The sequence below is a fragment of the Rhinopithecus roxellana genome, chromosome 4 (genome assembly GCF_007565055.1).
Source record: "Rhinopithecus roxellana isolate Shanxi Qingling chromosome 4, ASM756505v1, whole genome shotgun sequence".
NCBI lineage: Eukaryota > Metazoa > Chordata > Mammalia > Primates > Cercopithecidae > Rhinopithecus > Rhinopithecus roxellana.
In genome coordinates, this window is record NC_044552.1 from 120,977,898 (window position 1) to 121,000,013 (window position 22,116).

General features: G+C 38.5%; 1 protein-coding gene and 1 pseudogene across 2 annotated transcripts in view; one reads left to right on the forward strand and one right to left on the reverse strand.

Annotated features, from left to right (window-relative positions):
* AHI1 (Abelson helper integration site 1) overlaps window positions 1–22,116 on the forward strand; it is a 226,399-nt gene that overhangs the window by 183,788 nt on the left and 20,495 nt on the right. Inside the window, 2 exon segments of the mRNA XM_030929352.1 lie at window positions 1,862–2,024; window positions 6,552–6,649. Of these exon segments, the coding sequence (XP_030785212.1) occupies window positions 1,862–2,024; window positions 6,552–6,649 (261 nt within the window).
* Window positions 14,064–14,843, reverse strand: LOC104668025 (annotated as a pseudogene). The gene has a single exon (XR_004056932.1). The product of XR_004056932.1 is annotated as a 60S ribosomal protein L7 pseudogene (transcript).

Below are 22,116 nucleotides of genomic sequence, written 5' to 3' on the forward strand. Positions count from 1 at the left end.
ATCACAGAGTTTCTTGGAACTAGGGGAAAAGAAAGAAAGAAGGAAAGGAAGGAGAGAGATTGAGACTGGGTTTAAGTCTTGATTCTATCACTTACTAGTTTACTTGACTTTAGGGAAGTTCCTAAATTTCTCTGGACATCAAATTCCTCTTTTGTAAAATGGAAATAAGGATACATGGCCTCACCAAGTTGTCATAAGGATTAAGCAGAATAACACCTAAACAACTAGCATGGTATCTAGAACATGGTAAGCACTCAGTACATTTTAATTAGCTTTCCTCTTCTATGATAGTACCAGGTGAGAGAGTGAAAGAGAAATGTGGAGAACAAAGAGAAAAGTTAAAAGTTCCACTTTTATGTAAGCGAGTTAATCGATATACTAAAGTATAATTTGTAAACCTTAAATAATACCCTGCATCACATGTTGTAAATTAGATACTATGCTAAGCTGTACAATAGGCATTGCATTTGAGCCATTTGAATTAAATTATCATTACTGCTCTTATATGGTGACAGCAGTTAAGTCCAAACTCATTTGTTAGAATTGCCTGGTTGATGTGTGTGTGTATATATATATGTAAATATATATATATATAAATTACATATATATGTAATTTTCCATTACATATGTAGTTGTATAAGCCAAACATTTTCAGATACTGTTTAAGTAGAGGGGAAAACAGCCTAAATAATGTATTATTTAGTATAGATGTTATTATGTCCTGCTTTATACAGTGTATCAGATCTAAATCTAAAATGAATTGAGGTCTTCCTCCTTTTAACTACTATAAGAGATTTTTTTTTCTTTTCTTTTTTCTTTTTTTTTTTTTTTTTTTTTTAGAGACAAGGTCTTTCTGTGTCACCCAGGCACCCAGGCTGAAATGTAGTGGTGCAGTCATAGCTCACTGCAGCCTCCAAACCCTGGGGCTCAAGTGATTCTCCCACCTCAGCCTCCTGAGTGGTTAGGACTGCAGGCACACACTACCACACCCAACTAATTTTTTTTTTTTTTTTTTTTTTTTTTTTTTTTTGTATAGAGATGAAGGTCTGGCTTTATTGCTCAGGTTGATCTTGAACTCTTGGCTTCGAGCAGTCCTCCTGCCTCGGCCTCCCAAAGTGCTGAGATTACAGGCATGAGCCATCATGCCCAGCCAAGGATTTTTAAATTCCTGTGCAGCCACTGCCATATCATTTTGACTTGGGTTTTCAAAAGAAAAGGAAATCAAATATGATCACCATAACACAAAGAAGAGGATTCTCATAAAAAGGCTTATCCTCTTAAATTTGTATCAAGTAAAAATAACTTATAAGGATACTTTTTAAAGATAGAAGATTTAAGTTGTTGATGTAAAACATAAAAAATTTATGTGTATGTACAGAAATGTATCTCAAAAAGAGATATTAACAGTAAACCAAGCGATGCAATCAGATTGTTCCACTAAGTTTTTCCTTTTTGTAAAACTGTAGACCTTCTGAAGAATTTTTTTTCAGATGCATCTGCTTAGCACAGAGAATGAGACTTAAAGGTAGTATAAAACAATTCTAAAAAAGTAAATGGTATACGAACTTTTTTTTATTTGCTTCACGAGTAATTTACTTAAAAAAATTAACATCTGCTATTTTGAAGCTAATCTTAGTGTATTGAATGCTCATAACCATTTCTCAATCCCACAGTCTTTTATCTTGCTTCTCCTGCTGTGTTCCCACCACCCCTCATCCCATTAGCAAACTTTGAGACAGCCTCACACTTACCAAAGTACTGCTTTGGTTTCAGCTGCTCTTCTGCAAGAGGAAGTGAATGTTGGGGGTTTTCTCTGTGGTACAGTTGTGATAAAGCTGTGGTGGTCTTATCTCTCTCTTAGGTAGTGGCTCTTTATGACTACACAGCGAATCGATCAGATGAACTAACCATCCATCGCGGAGACATTATCCGAGTGTTTTTCAAAGATAATGAAGACTGGTGGTATGGCAGCGTAGGAAAGGGACAGGAAGGTTATTTTCCAGCTAATCATGTGGCTAGTGAAAGTAAGTTTTATGCTCCCTTCCTGGTTTACTAGTATGGTATAACTGATAGTCCAAGATTTTATCATTTTTTAGTCTTTAATTTACTGTCTTTGTAACCTTTGCATATGTTTACCAATGGATATTGCTTTTCATTCTCATGATGTAAAAAAATAAAAAGAGGAGGCACTAGTGTGTTAGAAAGCTGCTACATTCTGAGATTGGAATGTTTGTTTCATGGACTTCTTATCCCAGGGGACCCTGCCCCTCTAGCTACCAGCTTTCTTATTCAACTCGTTTGACCCTGCCACCTGCCTCGTGCACAGTTCTGTCAGTTCTTCTCTTGCCACAGTGACTTCTCAGCTGACTGGCATCTTAAGAGCCTCTAGTTTCCCAACTGCAGTTCTTTTACTTTGTGTACCTCAGTCCTAGCTGGTTACCTGTGAAAACAAAACTACAATAAGTTGTTTCATTCTCAAGTAAATTTAGCCCTCATTTATGGGAAAAAACAAAATGAGCCAGAGCTGAAAATATGTAAGCACAAAGTTGATAAATGACGATTATTTAAAAGCTATATGCACATGTTGACAAAGCCTAGAACTTACCATGTGATGTGACAAGACTGTATGAACCTATCTTGTATTTTAATTTCTACTTTGTGTTTTAATAATGGTTTTTGTTCAATAAATAACAGCTTAAAAATGAAAAAAAAAGAACTAGAAAAGAAAATCTAAATACGGGTTTCTGAAAGCTGTAGATTCACCAGTAGGCCTTGAGAGGTGAAAACAGAAGTAACGCAGAGAGCCTGAAAACAGAAAATAATAATAACTTTAAAACTATCATTAAAGAGAAGAAGTACAGTAGTGCTTCTTCAGAAGAATACATCCTATCCACAATTAACTTGATAGCATGCTAGGAAAAGCACAACACTCAGGGGTCAGGAAAACTGACTTTTAACCTCAGCTCAACATCTTACACTCATATGCCCCAGTTACCTTCTGTAAAATGAAGGAATTAAATGATATCATCTGTAAGCTTTTCTTCTGTAAGCACAAAAATTCTGGTTCTGATTCAAAATGTAGTATAGGCAGGCCAGGCACTGTGGCTCATGCCTGTAATCCCAGCACTTTGGGAGGCTGAGGCAGGCAGATCACTTGAGGTCAGGAGTTCAAGACCAGCCTGGCCAACATGGCGAAACCTCGTCTCTACTAACAATACCAAAATTTAGCCAGGCGTGGTGGCAGGCACCTGTAATCCCAGCTACTTGGGAGGCTGAGGCAGGAGAATCGCTTGAACCTGGGAGGCAGAGGTTGCAGTGAGCCAAGATTGTGCCATTGCACTCCAACCTAGCAAGACAGCAAAACTCTGTCTCAAAAAAAAAAAATGTAGTATAGGCAGCCTTGAAATTGAGAACAATCTGTGTTTTGAATATTTAAGTCTTTTGTTTCTGTAAAGAAATAATTATTATAAATAATAGTTGGTTTTCAGGCTAGTCCATGAAACTGTTTAACCTAAAACTATGACTAAACAAAAATATTATTGATTATAACTTAAGTTTTCAATTTTGACAGCCAAAGAGATGAAGGAATGGAAGACAAATTTCCTTCGTGATTACCAGATGCTGGGCTAAGCCTAGATAAAATTGTCTATCTTTGGCACCTTCCCACGACCTTGTCTGCAGCCAGGTCCTTCCCATTGCTCCCTTCCCCAGTCTCTCAAGTGCCCTAAGTCTCACTGCAGCTCCCTTCTTCAGCTTATCTGCCACAGTCAGCAGACACCTCCCCTAAAAAGTGCTATGTGTCTCAAAAATTGTACCACTTCTCATTCACATAACAAAATTCTTAATTTCTTCTGTGTAACTACTTCAAGTTACCTTCTTGTAAGTAGTAAATGACATATAACTCTGTTTTTTTTTTTTTCTTTTTTTGAGACGGGGCCTCATTTTGTCACCCAGGCTAGAGTGCAGTGATGCAGTCATGGCTCACTGCAGCCTTGACCTCCCGGGCTCAATCAGTCCTCCCATCTCAGCCTCATGAGTAGCTGGAACCAGAGGCGCATGCTCCCATGCCCAGCTAATTTTGACATACAACTCTTAAACTCTGTTAGAGGTATATTTTTGTGTTTAGAAGAGGTTGTGTAATGGGAAAAACATAAGACCATATGAAAGGAAGAAATTTTAGGACAGGTTAATTCCCATGTAGGCATAAGACAGCATATAAGTTCCATAAGTTCAGCACTTTTAACTTCCAGATCATCTAAAATAGCCAAGTTCCTTCTTCCCATCGTTGGCTCTCCCACAGGGTCAACAGCTGAGGTTAAACAGGGGTAGCTTCTGTTTAAATCAAGCTTTTTAAATCAACAGCTGCCAGCACATACTCTGGAGTATGCCTCATTTTAACAAAATATTAGAATCCATTATTCTTTTCGTATACAAGTGGAAATATTTTTTAAATTTTCTCACTTGTGTATCTCTAGGCAAGGTGGGATTAAGTGCTTTAACTTGAGAATCTAGTTTACAAAAATAACCTCTTAGGCTTGCAGATCTTGAGAAGATATAGATGTTTGAGCTACAGTGAATTGAAAAGCTGATAAGGCCAGATGCAGTGGCTCATGCCTGTAATCCCAACACTTCAGTAGGCTGAAAAGGGAGGATCACTTGAGGCCAAGTGTTTGAGACTAGCCTGGGCAATATAACAAGACTCATCTCCACAAAAAATAAATTTTTTTTAAAAGCTAATAAAATTTGTTCTTCTTCCATAATGATCAAAGCCAGACCTCTGAGGCATATTGCAGTGATGAGTTGATGGCTACATATAGAAATTAATTATTTGTCTCAATAATGACCATCCTTCACCTGCCATAATTCTTTATTGTATCCCAGAATAATTTATGTTTTCTTTTGGCGTCAGTCACTGCTTCTTTAAAAAGCCTTGTATAGACCAGAACAAACAGGGAAAAAAAAAAAAACTTAGAAAATCTGAGACTGTAATGATTGAATTCTCACACTTCATTAGGGATTATTTCCCTTTCCCTTTAATCCTTTTTTTTACCTGAATTTAACAAAAAACTCAATTGCCCAGTTTTAACATTAGAGAAAAAAATGACTGTCAGTAGCATATTCTAGTCTAAAAATAGTAGGAAGAATTGTCCTTGATCTTTATCTGAAGCCAACTATGCAAAGTAAATGATCTAAGGGAGTGTATGAGCAGAATCTCCACCCACTGTTCAATTGAGAGCCTGTCCTCTAAGAGAACACCACAATAAAAGAAGTTCATACTTCCACTGTTATAAAGAACTTATTCTCTTTGTATCTTAAGGCGCTGGAAAGAACAACATGATCAGCTTCTCCCCATCACATCTAACACCCTTAAAATATGAGATAAAGAAACCCAATAATAAAACCACTCCACATACGAAGACAATTAGTATATCTCATAATCTTAGTTGTACGATTTTGATCAAGTATATTTCAGTAATTTCTTTCAATTCAGAGATGTTCGTAACCAAAATATATTTTTGTTTTAACCCTTCAAAATTTGCACATAGCTCTTTAGATTCAATACCCTATATAGATTCAATAGATTATATAGAATATTGGATTATAAGAATCTTAAATTCAACACTGTATATAGATTCAATATCATATAGAGTCCTAACTCCACGCTTATTGATTTCATATCATCTTCCCAAATTATCTTTTCCTTTTTTTTTTTTGAGACAGTGTCTCTCCCTGTCTCCCAGCCTGGAGTGCAGTGGTGCTATCTTGACTCACTGCAATCTCCACCTCCCAGGTTCAAGTAGTTCCCATGCCTCAGCCTCCCAAAGCTGGGACTACAGGTGCCCTGCTAATTTTTATATTTTTGGGTGGGGACGGGGTTTCGCCATGTTGGCCAGCCTGGCCTCAAACTATTGGCCTCAAGTGATCCGCCCGCCTCGGCCTCCCAAAGTGCTGGCATGAGCCACTGTGCCCTGCCCCCAAATTATTTTTTTTGCATACCTCTGACTGGTAAAATCCTACCTAGTCTTCAGAGTCTGATACACCTACCACTTCTTCCATTAAGCGTTTTCCATCCCCACATCAGAGTTTGTCTTTGTAATTATTTCACTTTCAAATAATGTCACATTTATTTTATAGTTACTTGTAAAGATGTCTTTCTCTGACCAGATTGTAAGCTTCTTGCTAGTAGAGACCATCTTTTGATGATCTCCATATATTCTCCAGCAGTTCCTAGCAGATATCCTGGCATTTAGCAGGTTCCTGGTAAATGTGTATTGAGATAAAATAAGCATCTGTCTGACCACATAATAAGTGAAAATGACACCTTCTACATTTCTGAAATCCAGATGATCAAAATTTTCCAATCATAGTTCTTTTGATAACTAGTGAGTAAAACTGCAAATTGCCATAACAAGTAAGTTTTAGGTATCTTATTGGTACACCAAGGAACTGAATATTTCTTTAATTTCGTATTTGCCCCTACCATCAATTGTTTTTCCCCCATGAAGCAGTGCTCCTCAATTTGATTGCATGAATTCTTTTTTCAATTTCAGCACTGTATCAAGAACTGCCTCCTGAGATAAAAGAGCGATCCCCTCCTTTAAGCCCTGAGGAAAAAACTAAAATAGAAAAGTCTCCAGCTCATCAAAAGGTAAATGTTTTTAAGAATATGTGTTTGCATGTGTATTTTGATTTTCACTGTCTCTGGATAAAATATTACTTTATTTTTTATGCTTGTTATCCTTCATTGTTCACATTATTTTTTATGTCTTGGTACCTTTCTCACATTATTTTTTATGTCTTGGTACCTACATCATTATGAAATACATAAGGCAAATATTATAGCCATTTTCCAGATAAGGAAACTGAGGAGGCTCAGAGAGGTTAAAGTAGACTCCGGGTCACAGCCTAAGTGATAGGACAAGGACCCAAAGTGGAACTTGTGGCTTTAGGTGCTATCTCTACTCTGCACTTAGTTCTTTAACTGTGGTACGGACAGTGTCATCAGCCCCACCTGGGAGGTAAACATTTATGCTGGAGATCATTGGAGTTCACAAAACTAAGATGTTCTATCTTTCTGGAGCGTTCCTTTTACTTGGAAGTAATTTTAAATGTTTTTATGTTAAAATGAATGTGGATGTATTATCAGCCACAGCAGCCAGAGAACTGTCGTGTGTTTCCGTCTGTGTCATCAGGCCCTTCGGGGATGTTAATCAGTATTCTTCTGAGGTTAGCAGTGCTTTGGCAGGAATGTTTAATAAGCGCTGTACTGTCGTGTGTACTGCTGACTAAACTTTTATTATACCACATTAGCTCTTCCCTTAGACTGAGTAACCTCACTCCTTCTTGATTCCATGAACCAACATAGGTTTTTTTTACAAATACATTTCATGTACATATCATTACAATGTCAAAATAAATTTTTTTGACAGTTGAACCTGACATGTATTGTTCAGTCATTCAGCATGTATTTATTGAATGCCTTCGTCCATGCACTCTATTAATCCCCACTGAAACAGGAGTTTCAGGAGTAGGCAAGGCACTTGCCCTTAAGTTGCTTACAGGCTGGCGCACACACCTGCAAGCAAGCAAGTCCAGTAGACTCTGGTAGAAACTGTAATGAAGATATATACACAGTATATTGGGAACACATATGAAGAAACCCTCTTAAATATACCCTGGGGGAGTCCATGTAGATTTCCTAAGGAGGAAATACTTGACCTGAGGCATCTAGGATGCAAAAATATGTGTTAAGTCAGTGAAGTTAGAAAAAACTTTCCAAAAGAGGTAATAACATAACTAAGTTACGGGATCTATGATTATGTCTGGGCATAAGTTCTAATAGAGAGAAGGACGGGAGAAATGCAGGAACCAGGCCACAGAAGAGCGTAGCATACTCTGCTAAAACACTTAGATTTTATACTCCAGACGAAGGGGATCCCCTGAAGGAGGTAATTCAGGGAATGACATGAACAGATTTGTGTGTTAGAAAGGTCATTCTAGTGCAGCAGAATAGTTGCTGAATTTGAGGTAGCTAAGGATCTAGCACAAGGAAATTCGGAATCCATGGAAATAAAATATGAAAACCTGAACTAGTGGGGATGGAGGGCAGGGGACATAAGCTGTAATTGACAGGATTTTATGATTGATTGGATTTTATTAGTGAGGTTGGAATCTAGGATTTTGCTAAGCATCTTGACTTAATACAACTGAATAAACAGTGGTGCAACAGAATTAATGAAATAAATAAGAAAGATTTGGGAAGACGGGCAAGAAATCATCATTCCTTGCAGAGTAAGAGATGACAAGCTCAGTTTTAGATATCTCAATTTGTTAGTAGTATCTGTAGTGCTCTCAGAGAGAAGTATTCACTGGGAGCCAGTAATGCAGGATTGGAATTTGAGAGAATGTAGAGCTTCAAAATCAAATGAGAATTAGTGTGTTAGTTCTATTATATCAGTAAATGGAAGCTTGTAATGAAGGCAGAGCCCAGAAAGTATGTCATAGAGTTATAAGAGGGGAAGGCCAAGGACAGAACCCAGTTAAACACTAGTATTAAGGGACAGTTAAAAGAAGAGACAATTGAGAAAGAATAAAGGAAAAAAAGAAAAAATAATAAACATTTTAAAAAGTGCCCTGGAAGCCAGAAGAGGTAGAGAGGTTCAAGAATAGTCTAGCTGGAAACAGCCAAGCAGTTAGGTTGTCGAAGCATTTGGTCATCCAGAGGACCCTGGTAGCTTTGCACCAGTATCAGTAGAGTGGCAAGGATTGAAGAGCAGAGTAAAGGTGGAATGAGGCCCCAGCATGTGAACGCTCATGGAAGCCCTTCTCAGAGCTTCACTTTGAAGAATAAAAAAAGATTCCGCAGTGGCTAAAGGGAGGCCTGGTGTCCATGAATAATTTTTGAAATAATGGACAGACATAAAATTATATATAAGGAGACAAAGCCAATAGACAGGTTCAGGTTGAAGACAGATAAAGAAAGGACACCAAGGACACAGTGGATCTTGGAGAAAGCAGAAAATACTTCACTGGAAAGACAGATTGACAGATTAGTCTTGCTCCAAGCAGAGGGTTCTCAACTGAGAGTGATTGTGCCTTCCAGGAGTCATTTGGCAATGTTTGGAGATATTTTTTGTTTTCTCAACTACAAGGTGGGGGATAATATTGGCATCTGGTGGGTAGAGGTCATGGATGTTGCTCAGTATCCTAGAATGCAGAGAACAGCTCCCCCAACAAAGAATTCTCTGGCCAAAAATGTCAACAGTATGGAGCTTAGAGCAGTGCCCCCCTAACACAGGTAAATGTGGATAGGGATGCAGATAAGTTAATAAAGGGTTGAAGTCTAGAAATTAAAGATATTTTTATGTTCTCCAAAACAAAAAGCAAGGTTTACTTCTAATGCGAGGGGCAAAAGGAGTGAGATAGGAACACAAGAAGTATAATAACCATTGGAGTAAGGAAAATAGGGGCTCATTTAGGATATATGAAAAGATTCCTTAGTAGTTCTGGGAGCTGCTGTTTGGATACCATAAAAATGGAAGTGGCATAAATCTGTACAGTTGGATTTTTTTTCTTTAGTAGTCTCTTCTCAGCATCTAAGGCATAGCAGTAGAGGAGGCAGATTTGGTTTAATATGTAACTGGAGTTGTGAATGTGAAAGGAACACAAGAGGTTGAAGTTACCAGAGTGACGCACCATAGAGGATTATCCAGTTGGAAAGGACATAGAATCAGAAGACTGGCAGAGTTAGAAAGCAGGTTCTCCTCTACAAGGTTGCAGCAAGCTACCAGGGCCCAGGTAGAGGCATAGTGTCACATGGAAAAGGAGTCAGCAAGCTGGAACTATAGTGTTCAAGGCCATAAACTCTTGCTTATTTAGTGTCTCAGATGTCTTGCAGCTCAGGTTATGATAAATTCATAGAGTATGTCTAAAAGCTGAAATGAAATTGAGGAACATGTTGTTAGAGTTGAACTGGTCAAGGAACTAGGACCCAGAGTGTTGGGCAGGTTGTACTCTTGAACATTAAGATTCCAGGATGATAGCAAGAGTTAGGATGAAGAGGAAACCGATGAACAAAGAGCTGATATCCTTAATTCTTAGGTTAGAACAAAGGTCTCAACTTTGGCTTCACATTGAAATCACCAAACCAGTTAAAAAACTAGATATGGATTACAATCTCTACCCCTTCAAATACATTTAATTGGTGAAATAGGACCTTGGCAAGGGCAGATTTCAAAAGCTTTCCAGGTAATTTTAATGTGCAGCCAACATTGGCAGCCATTGTGTTAGAGTGACCACAAGGTCTGCAGATCACAGATGCAAAGATAAGCAGAGGATGTAATAACCAGGTGTCAGAGCACCGAAGGAAAAGTGCTTTGGCATTACAGTACCCTAAAATCAGCAGTAGGGAGCTAAGAGGAGGTCATTGTTAACTCCTGGCTCTCATGGTTCATGAGAGAACTATGAACTATGTGAAAATGGGCATGTGAGAATGAATAGCCTGTGCTGTAAGGAACTGAAAGAAAAATGGTTTCTTGGTAAAACATCAGTTTCAAATAAGCATGGTGATGGTTGCCTACAACAATGTAAGGACTGTAAGGGATACAGTCAAAAGGATTGGCAGAAATTTGATAATGGGCAAATGTTGCATGTGTAATATTACCCATTGTTTGTAATTCAGCACCAGATTTAGGAATTTAGGAAAATGCTTGTCTTAGTTGCGTCTGCTATAACAAATGTAGACTGGGTGGCTTAAATAACAACATTTTTTTCTCACAGTTCTGGAAGCTGGGAAGTTCATGATCAATGTGCTGACAGATCCAGGGTCTGGTCAAAGTCTCCTCCCTGGTTTGCAACCTCACTTATCCCCACTGGGCAGAGAGCAGAGAGAGGAAGCAAGCGTTTTTGTGTGTCTCATTATAAAACCACCAATACCATTTATGAGGGCTCTGCCCTCATGACCTAATTACCCCCCAAATACCTTCTAATAACCATCTCATTGAGAGTTAGGATTTTAACACGTGAACATGAGGCCCATAACATAAACATGAGGTTAACACAAACGTAACACAAACCTGAGGTCTAAATTTACAACATAAAAACCTTTAATGCAGTGGAAGCATTTATAACATTGGTATAAAGGGTTGCTGTGGCAGCTAACGATACGTTTAGTCTATATTAAAAACTGTGTGATGCTATGAAAGATACAGCCTTTACTTCCTGTGATTTTCTCACGTCCTTGATTCTGCAACATGCTAACCTTTGAAACTGAGGTGACCTGACCCCCGCTCCTCTTGGTGTGTTTCTGTCTATTATCCTTGAGTTAACGTTGACTCTGCCAGAGGAAATATAAAGAACTCTGTCAGTGTCTTACCTGTGAAGTTGGTATTGCCCCTTCATCTTCCTGATGTGCCTATGTTCTTAGGGATAGGGACCTCCTACTCGCTTCCAAAATTTCCCAGTTGTCACTGCCTATGCCACTCCTCTACTTAGGTGGACTCACTGCATCATAGTCTTAGTTTAGACAGTAGTTGATTTTTTAAATTTCCTATGACTTTTGCCCCTCACAGACTGATCTCCATGCTTCAAACATGCCTTCATACTCATATTGCAGCAGACCAGTTCTTCAGATACCATCATAACCCTTGAGGTCTACTTCAGACTAATCCCACTGATGGCCAAACCTTAATTCTAATACATTTAAGGAATTTACAGTCATGTAAAGGAGTTAGAGAGGGTAAAACTCCATTTGGGCCAAGGAGTAAGAATGTTCTCGTGGAGGGTATGAAACTCAAATTAGGTTTTAAAGCTTAAGATGCATGGATTTCTTTTGTTGAAGACTTTGATCTTCTCTATCTGAATCCACGTGTTAGAATAGAATCCTGCATATATTTTTTTCCTCTTAGGAATGTGCTATGTGTGTAAGACAGTATTTTACTTCCCAGTGAGAGAAAGTATAACAAATGATCTATGTTTATGTAAAAAGAAACCCCTAAGAAATATAATGTTGTCTTGAGTAATTAAAATGATTTGGGTGCACTCTGAGTCATGGAACTAAAAGCCAACTTTTGAGAAATGTGTAACTGAGCTTCTTAGCACCTAGCTAGTGGCATTTCTTAAATTTAGCTCCTTTATTAAAATATATATGGTTTGATTTTATCAAGACCTTACCTTATAAACCTCCCACAGAGTCTGTCAGATATTTAATTGCATGTACAAGTCTTATTTTTATTATCACATATAAGATTTGTTTTGTTTTTTTAAGAAAGAACATGAAAAGTAGTCTCTAATAAAGTGACTAAAATTGTGGGGCATCTAAGTTCTTAGAATTACAAAACTAGTGACATGGAAAGGACCTCAGAGATCATCCTTGGTGATTCTAATCAACTCCTTCATTCTACAGGAAATTGAGATCCAGGAAACTCTAAGTTTGTTTAAAATGATGCTGCTAATTAGGAGCATGGCCTCCACATTCTCAGGCCAGTGCCCATTTTCCTCCACCATCTAGTTAGCAACACACACACACAGTTGGTACCTGCACAGTTAGCCAGGTTTTGTATCACACCGGTTTTTTACATCCCTGATTTTTTGGTTTGTTTTTGTTTTCTTTGTTTGTTTGTTTGTTTGTTTGTTTGAGACAGAGTCTCGCTGTGTTGCCAAACTGGAGTGCAATGACGAGATCTCAGCTCACCGCAACCTCCACCTCCCAAGTTCAAGCAATTCTCATGCCTCAGCCTCCCAAGTAGCTGAGATTACAGGTGTGCACCACCATGCCCAGCTAATTTTTGTATTTTTAGTGGAGACAGGGTTTCACTGTGTTGGCCAGGCTGGCCTCAAACTCCTGACCTCAAGTGATCCACCTGCCTCAGCCTCCCAAACTGCTGGGATTATAGGCATGAGCCACCTTACCTAGCCCACATCCCTGTTTTGTGTTTGTTTCATTGTACCCTTCTTCATGTGTAAGTTTTAAGAATTGTACTCTATTTTTAATGAAAAAAGGAAATAAACCTCAATCATTTTCCTTTTTAAAATTATTTCTTTTCAAACTATAGAGTAAGAAGTAAAATTACACCTCTTAATAGCTTGGCAGCTGCTGCATCTTACATGTTCTTCCAAGTGGAACACAGCTGCTCTGTTGCTAATTGTGCCAGGTACCTTCCAGCATTTCATCTGGTTCATTGAAATGTTAGTGGGTGATGGCAGCATTTGTTGCTGGCTCTTTGCTGGAGGAGGAGGGGACGAGATGAGTTAATCATCCCAGAACAAATCAGTAACAACTTATACCACAGGAGAGTGAGAGCAGGATAATGTTTTCCTCCAAGTTCATTCTAGAACATTTTTACCAAGGTGTGCTACAAATTGCATCTATTAGAAAAGAGAATATAGGTGCTATCAGGAAGGAGAGAAAATCAGAAGCTTCGAAAACTAGTAGTGCTGACAAACTTTGTTCTATTTTTTGTATTTTGGGACTTTTTTTGTTTTTTAGCCTTTTTATTTTTGCTAGCCTAAGTATTAACCTGTATGATCCATTTATTTGGGGAGGAAAGTTATTACTAAAATTTTTTTAATTATTAGAGTTGTTCTACTGTAAAAAATAATATATGTTCATAGTTTTTTTTTGTTTTTTCTTTTTTTGGAAGGCAAAAGAAAAACACATTTATATGGTAGTTTATCAACAAGCGAAGTCCCAAGAAATAAATTTTAGAAACTGAATTCAATTTTTTCCATAAACCAAAGTTGGATTACCGTACCTACAAATTATGTACAAATGCTTGTGAAACAGGCTTAGAATTAACCCATTTTGAATCACTCAGCACAATTAAAAACAAAATCTTTTGTAGAGAAAAGCCTTTTAAAAACCTAAGAGAGATGTTTTTCACAGACTCGACCCTGATTTTGCACAAAATGGGCTGTTGATTTGGCTTAATTTTATCACACACCAGACTTACCACAGTAGTTACGGGAAGACAGAGGCAGGCTAACAACAAAAAAAATCACAAATACAACAATGTATTTCATTTTGAGAGCAGGTACTGTTTATTAAGCTGACGAGACTCGAAAAATAATCACGGTAGACACCTTAGTTCATTCTTCTAATAAGCCTGTTGATCTGGTCCTCCCTGTTGCAAGCATCTCCACCTTCTACAAAATGGGTGGTCTTTTTCTTCATTCCACCTCATGGAGAAGATAATTTGAAAGGCCACAGGAAGTTCTTTGCCTCTTTGAAGCGTTTTCCAACAGTATAGATCTCATGAATCAGATCCTCCGTACAGATGATGCCATATTTACCAAGAGATCGAGCAATCAAAGCGTTATCTGTCAAAGCAATTCGCTTCTTACTGATTTTGCCATAACTACGCTTGTAGATTAGCTCATTTACTGACTTCAGATTGGGGTACCCCCATGCAATATATGGTTCTACAATCCTCAGCATGTTAATCGAAGCCTTGTTGAGCTTCACAAAGGTTCCATTGAAGATTTGACAAAGGCGAAGAAGCTGCACTACCTTTCGGACCTTTGGGCTCACGCCATTGATACCTCTGATCCTGATGACAAATGCCAATTTGGGTTCAGCAGGTACATAGAAGTTGCCAGCTTTTCTTGCCATCCTTGCCATTCGAATTTCAGTTCTGTACATCTGCCTATATTCCTTGTGATAGTGCTTCGCTTTTTCATAGATAAGCTTTCTCCTTGCCTTTCGAAGCATCTTTTGGGCAAACTTCTTTCTCAGGCGCTTGATCTTCAGCTCTGCGAAATTCCTTCGCTTTTTCTTAAGGGTTTCTGGCACAGCAGGAGCCTTCTTCTTCTTCTCTTCTGCACCCTCCATGGTCCCAGCCAGAAAAAGAGCCATAGTTTTAAATTTTTAACCAGTATAGTATAAAATGAAAAAGGAATCTTCTGTCCTGCTGGTATTTATGCTCATTCTGTTTCTTGTGCATGCTTACAAAAATGTTCTTGCATATATAAATAGACATGTCTTTGTCTATTTTTTATGTTTATGAAACTAGGATCATACTTAAGATTCTGCTTTTTCTTTTTTCAATGTATCTTCAACACCTTTTTTTTTTTTTTGAGATGGAGTCTCACCCTGCCACCCAGGTTGGAGTGCAGTGGCGGGATCCCAGCTCACTGCAACCTCTGCCTCCCCGGTTCAAGTGATTCTCCTGCCTCAGCCTCCCGAGTAGCTCAGACTACAGGTATGGGCCACCACGCCCTGCTAATGTTTGTACTTTTAGTAGAGATGGGGTTTCATCATGTTGGCCAGGCTCATCTCAAACTCCTAGCCTCAAGTGATCTGCCCGCCTCGGCCTCCCAAAGTGCTGCAATTACAAGTGTGAGCCATCACTCCTGTCCTCTTTTCTTATTAGCAGAGACCATCCTATTTTTTAACCATTTTTAGGTACCAAAATACCCAGTTTTCTTTTTTTAATTCCTAAAATCTGTTTTAGGAATTAAACTCCCGAAAATCCTATTTTCTTTTTTCTTTGTTATTTCTAAAAAACAAAACCCAAAGCAAGAAAGTACTGTTTACCTTCTATTAGTGTTTCAACATTAATACAGTCAAGTATGTTTTTATATAAATGCTAGATGTACAGTAGTAAGTAGGCACAGAAATGTTAGATTATTTTTGAAACTGTGGAGAAATTGCTGTTATTTTTGCTTATATTCTTCTCTAAAAATTCATTAAATGAATAATAGTTATTGGTTTTGCTATTCAAGATAATTATAAAAATATCTATTATAGCTAATCTTCACGTGAGCAGAGGAGTGTCTTAATAATTTTCATTATTTTATTAAGCATGTAGAGTCAATAAGAGCATGCTAGCTTAATTCCAAAGGATAGACGCTTCTAAACCAAAATGTATACTCTAGTTATGTTCAGGAACAGCTGCTTTCTTGCCTAGTTCAAAACAAGAACAGAGAACCCAAAAACATTAGATAACTTCATGGTAGTTCCTCTTCCAGCCAAACACACACGCAAAATTTTTTTTTTTTTTTTTTTTTTTGAGATGAAGTCTCGCTCTGTCGCCCAGGCTGGAGTGCAGTGGTGCAATCTTGGCTCACGGCAACCTCCGCCCCTCCAGGTTTAAGCAGTTCTCTGCCTCAGCCTCCGGAGTAGCTGGGGTTACAGGCGCCCACCACCACACCCAGCTAATTTTTTGTATTTTTAATGGTGAATCTGTCAGCCTTTCAGAAAAATGGTAGGCAATAAGTAGATTGCCCTCAATGTGCAATACTTAGTCTTCAAAGTATCTAATAATTGTGCTGTATAACACTATTTTCAAACATCACTTTATAGAGAAAAATTTTTTGCATTTATTGATCCCTGTACCAGGAATGAATCTGAATTATTGTTAATCATAGGAATAATATGATTTATTATTATCTTAAGCCCAACAACAAATTTATAATACACAGTGCTGATTTTTGTTATGGTGAAAGTTTTTCCAAATAGCCAGTAGTTAGTTAATATACACTAAATCTTTGGAAATATGGTCGTAATTGTTGCTTCTTTTCTATTGATAAAGAATAATATCAATTTGTATTTTTTTACTTTAGTAATTCTGTTCATCAAAGAAAATACAGTGATTTATCTCTATTGTATTTAATAAAATTAATTTATGCTTGGATTTGCTTTAAACTTTTTGTAATATTTGAAGTTTTCTTTCTTTATCTGAAGAGAACTGAATCAAAACTAACTTTGTATACATCAAGGATAGTGATGAAACTGACCTGAAATCTTACCTTATAAGTAAGTTAAAACTAAAATGCGGCCAGGCGCGGTGGCTCACGCCTGTAATCCCAGCCCTTTGGGAGGCGAAGGCAGGTGGATCACCTGAGGTCAGGAGTTCAAGACCAACCTGACCAACATGGAGAAACCCTGTCTCTACTAAAAATACAAAATTAGCTGGGCATGGTGGCCCACGCCTGTAATCCCAGCTACTCGGGAGGCTGAGGCAAGAGAATCACTTGATCCCAGGAGGCAGAGGTTACGGTGAGCTAAGATCGCGCCATTGCACTCCAGCCTGGGCAACAAGAGCAAAACTCCGTCTCAAAAAAAAAAACACTGAAGTGCTTATTTGTGTCCCATGACGAATTTCAATGCAGATAGCACTAATATGTTTTTTCTTTCCCCATAATTTGTTTCAATAATTTATAACACCTGTTTTGAGAAAAAAGTATTAATTTCATATAAATGTTATTTGCATTTGAAAAATATGTATTATAGTGGAGTCTAGAGAGATAAGTGTCCCATAAAGAAGGTGGATGGTATCCCAATGATGTAACAGCAAAGCCTGTGTGAGTTACGTTTACCTCACACCCACAGATTCCACTCCCAACAGTAGAGTCCCGAAATGACCTACACAGAGGACTCTCAAAGCCTCCAGAAATTAATAGGAACTCTCCCCTACTCGGAACGGAACTTAGAAGGCCTTGATTCTCTTGAAGTCTGGCAACTCGTTTCACTGCTTCTTTTCCTCCTGTGCCTCTGCCATTGTGTTTGACACGTGTACCGCAGCCCCTGCTTTGTCTCTTCCGCCACAACAGCCCTGTTTCTTGCCACTTTGGGCAAGTGCTCTCCATGTTTCCAGGACCCTCTTAACTCTCTACAAGGTGAGACCCTGCAGGCTGCTTATCTTCTCAGTGTATCCAGTCTGAAGGCAGGACCTAGAGAATTGCCAGTGGTTCTGAAATGAAGGGAACATGAGAGAATCCCCCTGTAGTTTCACTTCAAAACAAGGTTTAGGGAATGTGTCATTTCCTCAATATCTTCCTAAATTCTCGTTAATTGAAAGTTTCACAGAATAATCTAGGGATGAATTGCTTTTCTGTTTAGCAACCCGCTCCTTATTTAGTTGATTTGAGTCTCTGAGCTCAGCCTCTGCCACATCTCATTTTTTCTTACACAGATCTTCCATTAAAACTTAGTTTAGAGAATACTATAAATTCTCAAATTCTAAGGGTTGTTTTTATCAAGTAACATATTTGCTCTTCACGATGTTTTTCAGAGGTTCAGCAGGGCACAGGGGCTCATGCTTTTAATCCCAGCATTTTGGGAGGCCAAGGTGGATGGATCGCTTGAGCTCAGGAGTTCAAGACTGGCCTGGGCAACATGGTGAAACCCCATCTCTACAAAACATACAAAAATTATCCAGGCACTCTGCATCTGTAGTCCCAGCTACTTGGGAGGCTGAGGTGGGAGGATTGCTTCAGCCTGAGAGGATGAGGCTGCAGTGAGCAGTGATCGTGCCACTGCACTCAAGTCTGGGCAACAGAGCAGGACTCTGTGTCACAAAAGAAAAAAAAAAAACGGAAGGTTAACCTAAATATCAGTAACATCCCTCTAAAAGTCTGTTACAGATCTAAAATGTGAAAGATGTTATTCTCTGTCACCCTAACTCTGCTGTCCTCTTGTTTTGTCAACCATGCTATTCTAGGGTTTCTCAACCTCGGCACTATTGGCATTTGGGGCTGGATAATTCTTTGTCGTTGGGAATATGTTGTGCATTATAACATGGTTAGTGCCATTGTTGTCCTCTGTCCACTAGATGCCAGATGCACCTCTTCCCACTTGTGACAAACAAAAATGTCTTTCAGACATGGCCAGATTTCCCTGGGAGTCAGAATCACTCCTTACTCTCCAGTTGAGAACTGCTCTATTTTAATTTTTATATATAATATATATAAATTACAATATGAATATTGTAATTAAAGGAAAAAACACAAGTGTAAAATAAAAAACTTTTCATTTTAAGATCCTGTAATGAAATTTTGCTTACTGTAATTTTGTCTACTGGAATAATGAAATTATTCCATTAACTGAAGTATATGAGTAGTGGTATATGAGCTATAGACTACCCCACTTAAAAATAAGAATTTTACATAAAGATATATTCAGCTTTGTGAAACTCAAAGTGATGAGTATATATAAAATGTCTAATAATTAAATTTAGATACCTATTGACTAATGTTAATTTCCTTTGCTTTAGAAGTTAACCATATGCTAATCTTTTCATAAACTATGGAAAATCAACTGTATGCTAATATTTTTATAATTACTTAGCAGTCACAGTAATGGGTCATATTGGTCTCTCATTTTAATATGGTTCCCCTTTAGGTACATAAAAAGGGAAGAACTTTTTCTTATTTAAGTGTGTCTTTTATTCAGACAAGCCATGCATACAATAAAAGATGTTTCAACATATTGGAACAAATTTGCTTTTATTACTCTTTTATTTGAATTTTTTTGTACTTAATGAGTCTTTTCTCTTTTTACCTCTCTTACCGCTTCCACATTGTTATAGGCGTTTTTAAGCAGCCACCTCTTACACACCACTGTATTTTGGTGACCTAGTTTGGGAAGAACTATTCCCTAGTGATAAGAGATTAGGAAATAGTTTAGTCCCAAAAGAGGAAGTGGGTAACCCAAATGACCCTTCAGTTTGCAGGAATTCTAAGAAAGGGGGTGCCTTCTGGTGCTTCTTGCCTCCGTGGTTATCTGCAATCAGTTTTCATTCTTCTCAAATCAGACCTCTCAGACCACTAGGAAATAAAAGCAGGATTATTTAGCAATATGATGCCAGATGCATCAGCAGTGCTTGGAGTGTATCACTTGTCTCACCAATCCCCAGGCCTGGTAGGGGGACATTTAGTGGTCCATTTCTTTCACTAGTGCCCAGGACTGGTGGGGGCACAACCAGTTGCCCATTTTTCTCACTTCTACTCTGGTATTTAATCATAGCTTTTTAAAAATTATAGAATTGTATTGACACTGTCTCTTCATGAGATTTGTGATTACCTACCTCAGCGAGGCCCATGGTCTTGGTCATCTTTTTTGTTCTTCCCTACTGACTCTACCCCATTCTCTATAGCAACAGGTCAGAAAACAATGTCCACATTTCTCACTCAAGCTGCTCATTTCTTACTCCAAGTTGACTTGGTCTTCTGCTTTCTTGAAGAGAGGCCGTATAATATGAATCCCCTCACATTTTCATCCCTGCTTTCTCTGTATTTCTGTAATTTTACCCTCCTGCAGCTGTTTTCAGGTATCAGAGAAGGAACTGCTTTTCCTTTCTATGGCAGACCTCTCCAGTTGTGCTTTTGGTCATTTTCCTGTCTCACATTCTTCTGGTCCTTACTCAATCAGTGATCCCCATCCCCACTCACCAACCAGCATTGAAATTTTTATTTATTCATTTGACACATACTTTGAGTGCCTGCTGGTTTTTCATGCACTGTGGTAGAAGAGAGTCTGGATGGTATAATGGTCAATAAAACAAAAATAGTCCTTGCACTTAGACGGAACTTACAGTCTAACCAGTGAAAGTAACTTTAATCAAAGAGTCACAAAGCGAAACATAAAAGCAATAAAAGGACAGTGAAGGGAAACTATGAGGCCGTGTGGTGAGAAGTGGATGAATTAGGTTTTAAGAGGAGCTGGGTAGGCGGAAGGATTCATTTGATGCATTAGAAACAGCATGTGGAAAAGCCTACTCTGGCCAGAAATGTTTCATAATGGCTGCAGCTTAGGATACAAGGTTGAAGGCAGAAAAAGCTGGACCTGAACAAGTAGACAGGATTGAGGAGGTCCTTGACTGGCGTGTTAAGGAGCTGAATTTTATCCTGAAGGTAGTAAGGAGCCATCAAAGTATTTAAAGCAAGGGGATGACATGATCATATTGGTTGTTTCAAAAGCTCATTCTAGAAGCTCTGAAAAGACTGGGAAAAGCCTACTGAAAGAAATAAGACCAGAAGGGGCTGTTGCAATAATTCAAGCCAAAAATAATAAGGAGCTAGGAATTGATGACTAAATCCATGTGAAGGAAAAGACATCTGACTTTCTAATTGAAACATCTCCATGTGTAATAATATAGGAAGGTCTTCCATTTGAGACATGTGAAGTTCATAGCACCTGCAACAGCCAATTGCAGATACCTTGCAGACATCTATGAGGCTCAGGAGAGATTTGCTGAAAACTCAGATTTGCAAGATAGTTTTGATTAAAATTTATGGATCCAAGTATATTTTCAGAAAAATTGCTGTGTTTAAACTTGGTTTGCTGAAAACTAACCATTGCTAAGTTGTTACGTTCTGAAGAAAACTTGATATCTGAATCCATGGGAATAGAGGAGTGTCAAGAATGAAAATGATAAAAGGTAGAAGACAGGGCCTTAAGGAATGCCATCTTTTTTAGAGTGAACTGAAGGGAAGGAACTTGGGAAGAATATTTCTGTGTAACAGCCACTACCTGATATACAGCCTTCTGGTCCCTGCTGGTAACAGTATCCATTCTCCCATTCTTCAGTCTTCATTGCATCTTTTACCTGCCTCCTGAAGATACTTTCCTAAAATAGAAAACAAATCATGTGACTTACCAGTGCGTAAATCTTAGTTGGCTCCATATTTGTCTATAAAGTCTGAATCTCGTAAGTTTTTATCTAGGTCTCACCCCTCAAAGATTAAATAGATTTTCTCACCTATTTTTGCCTTATCTTCCAAAACACCCTCCTAATTATGCTGCCCCACAGATAAGTATTTGTTACTGTTTTTAATTGGAACAATTAGTATCCAAAACTACAAATTGTGTTCAGGATGGTCTTCACTTTTTGGAGATAGAATCTCGCTCTGTCTCCCAGGTTGGAGTGCAGTGGCATAATCTTGGCTCACTGCAACCTCTGCCTCCTGGGTTCAAGCAATTCTCCTGCCTCAGCCTCCCGAGTAACTGGGATTACAGGTGCCCGCCACCACACCCGGCTAATTTTTGCATTTTTAGTAGAGACCGGGATTTCACCATGTTGGCCAGGCTGGTCTTGGACTCCTGACCTTGTGATCTGCCTGCCTTGGCCTCCCAAAGTGCTGGGATTACAGGTGTGAGCCACCACACCCAGCGGTCTTCATTTTTTGTTACAGTATGCTTCTAGAAGCTGCATCTTAATACAGAAGAATTTTTCCCTTAAGGAAGAGCATTATAATTGGAGGATTTAACAACAAGTAAACCAGATACATTATCAGTAATTCTGAAATCAGGCCAGGCATGGTGGCTCATGCCCATAATTCTAGCACTTTGGGAAGCTGGGGCAGGAGGATCACTTGAGGCCAGGAGTTTAAGACTAA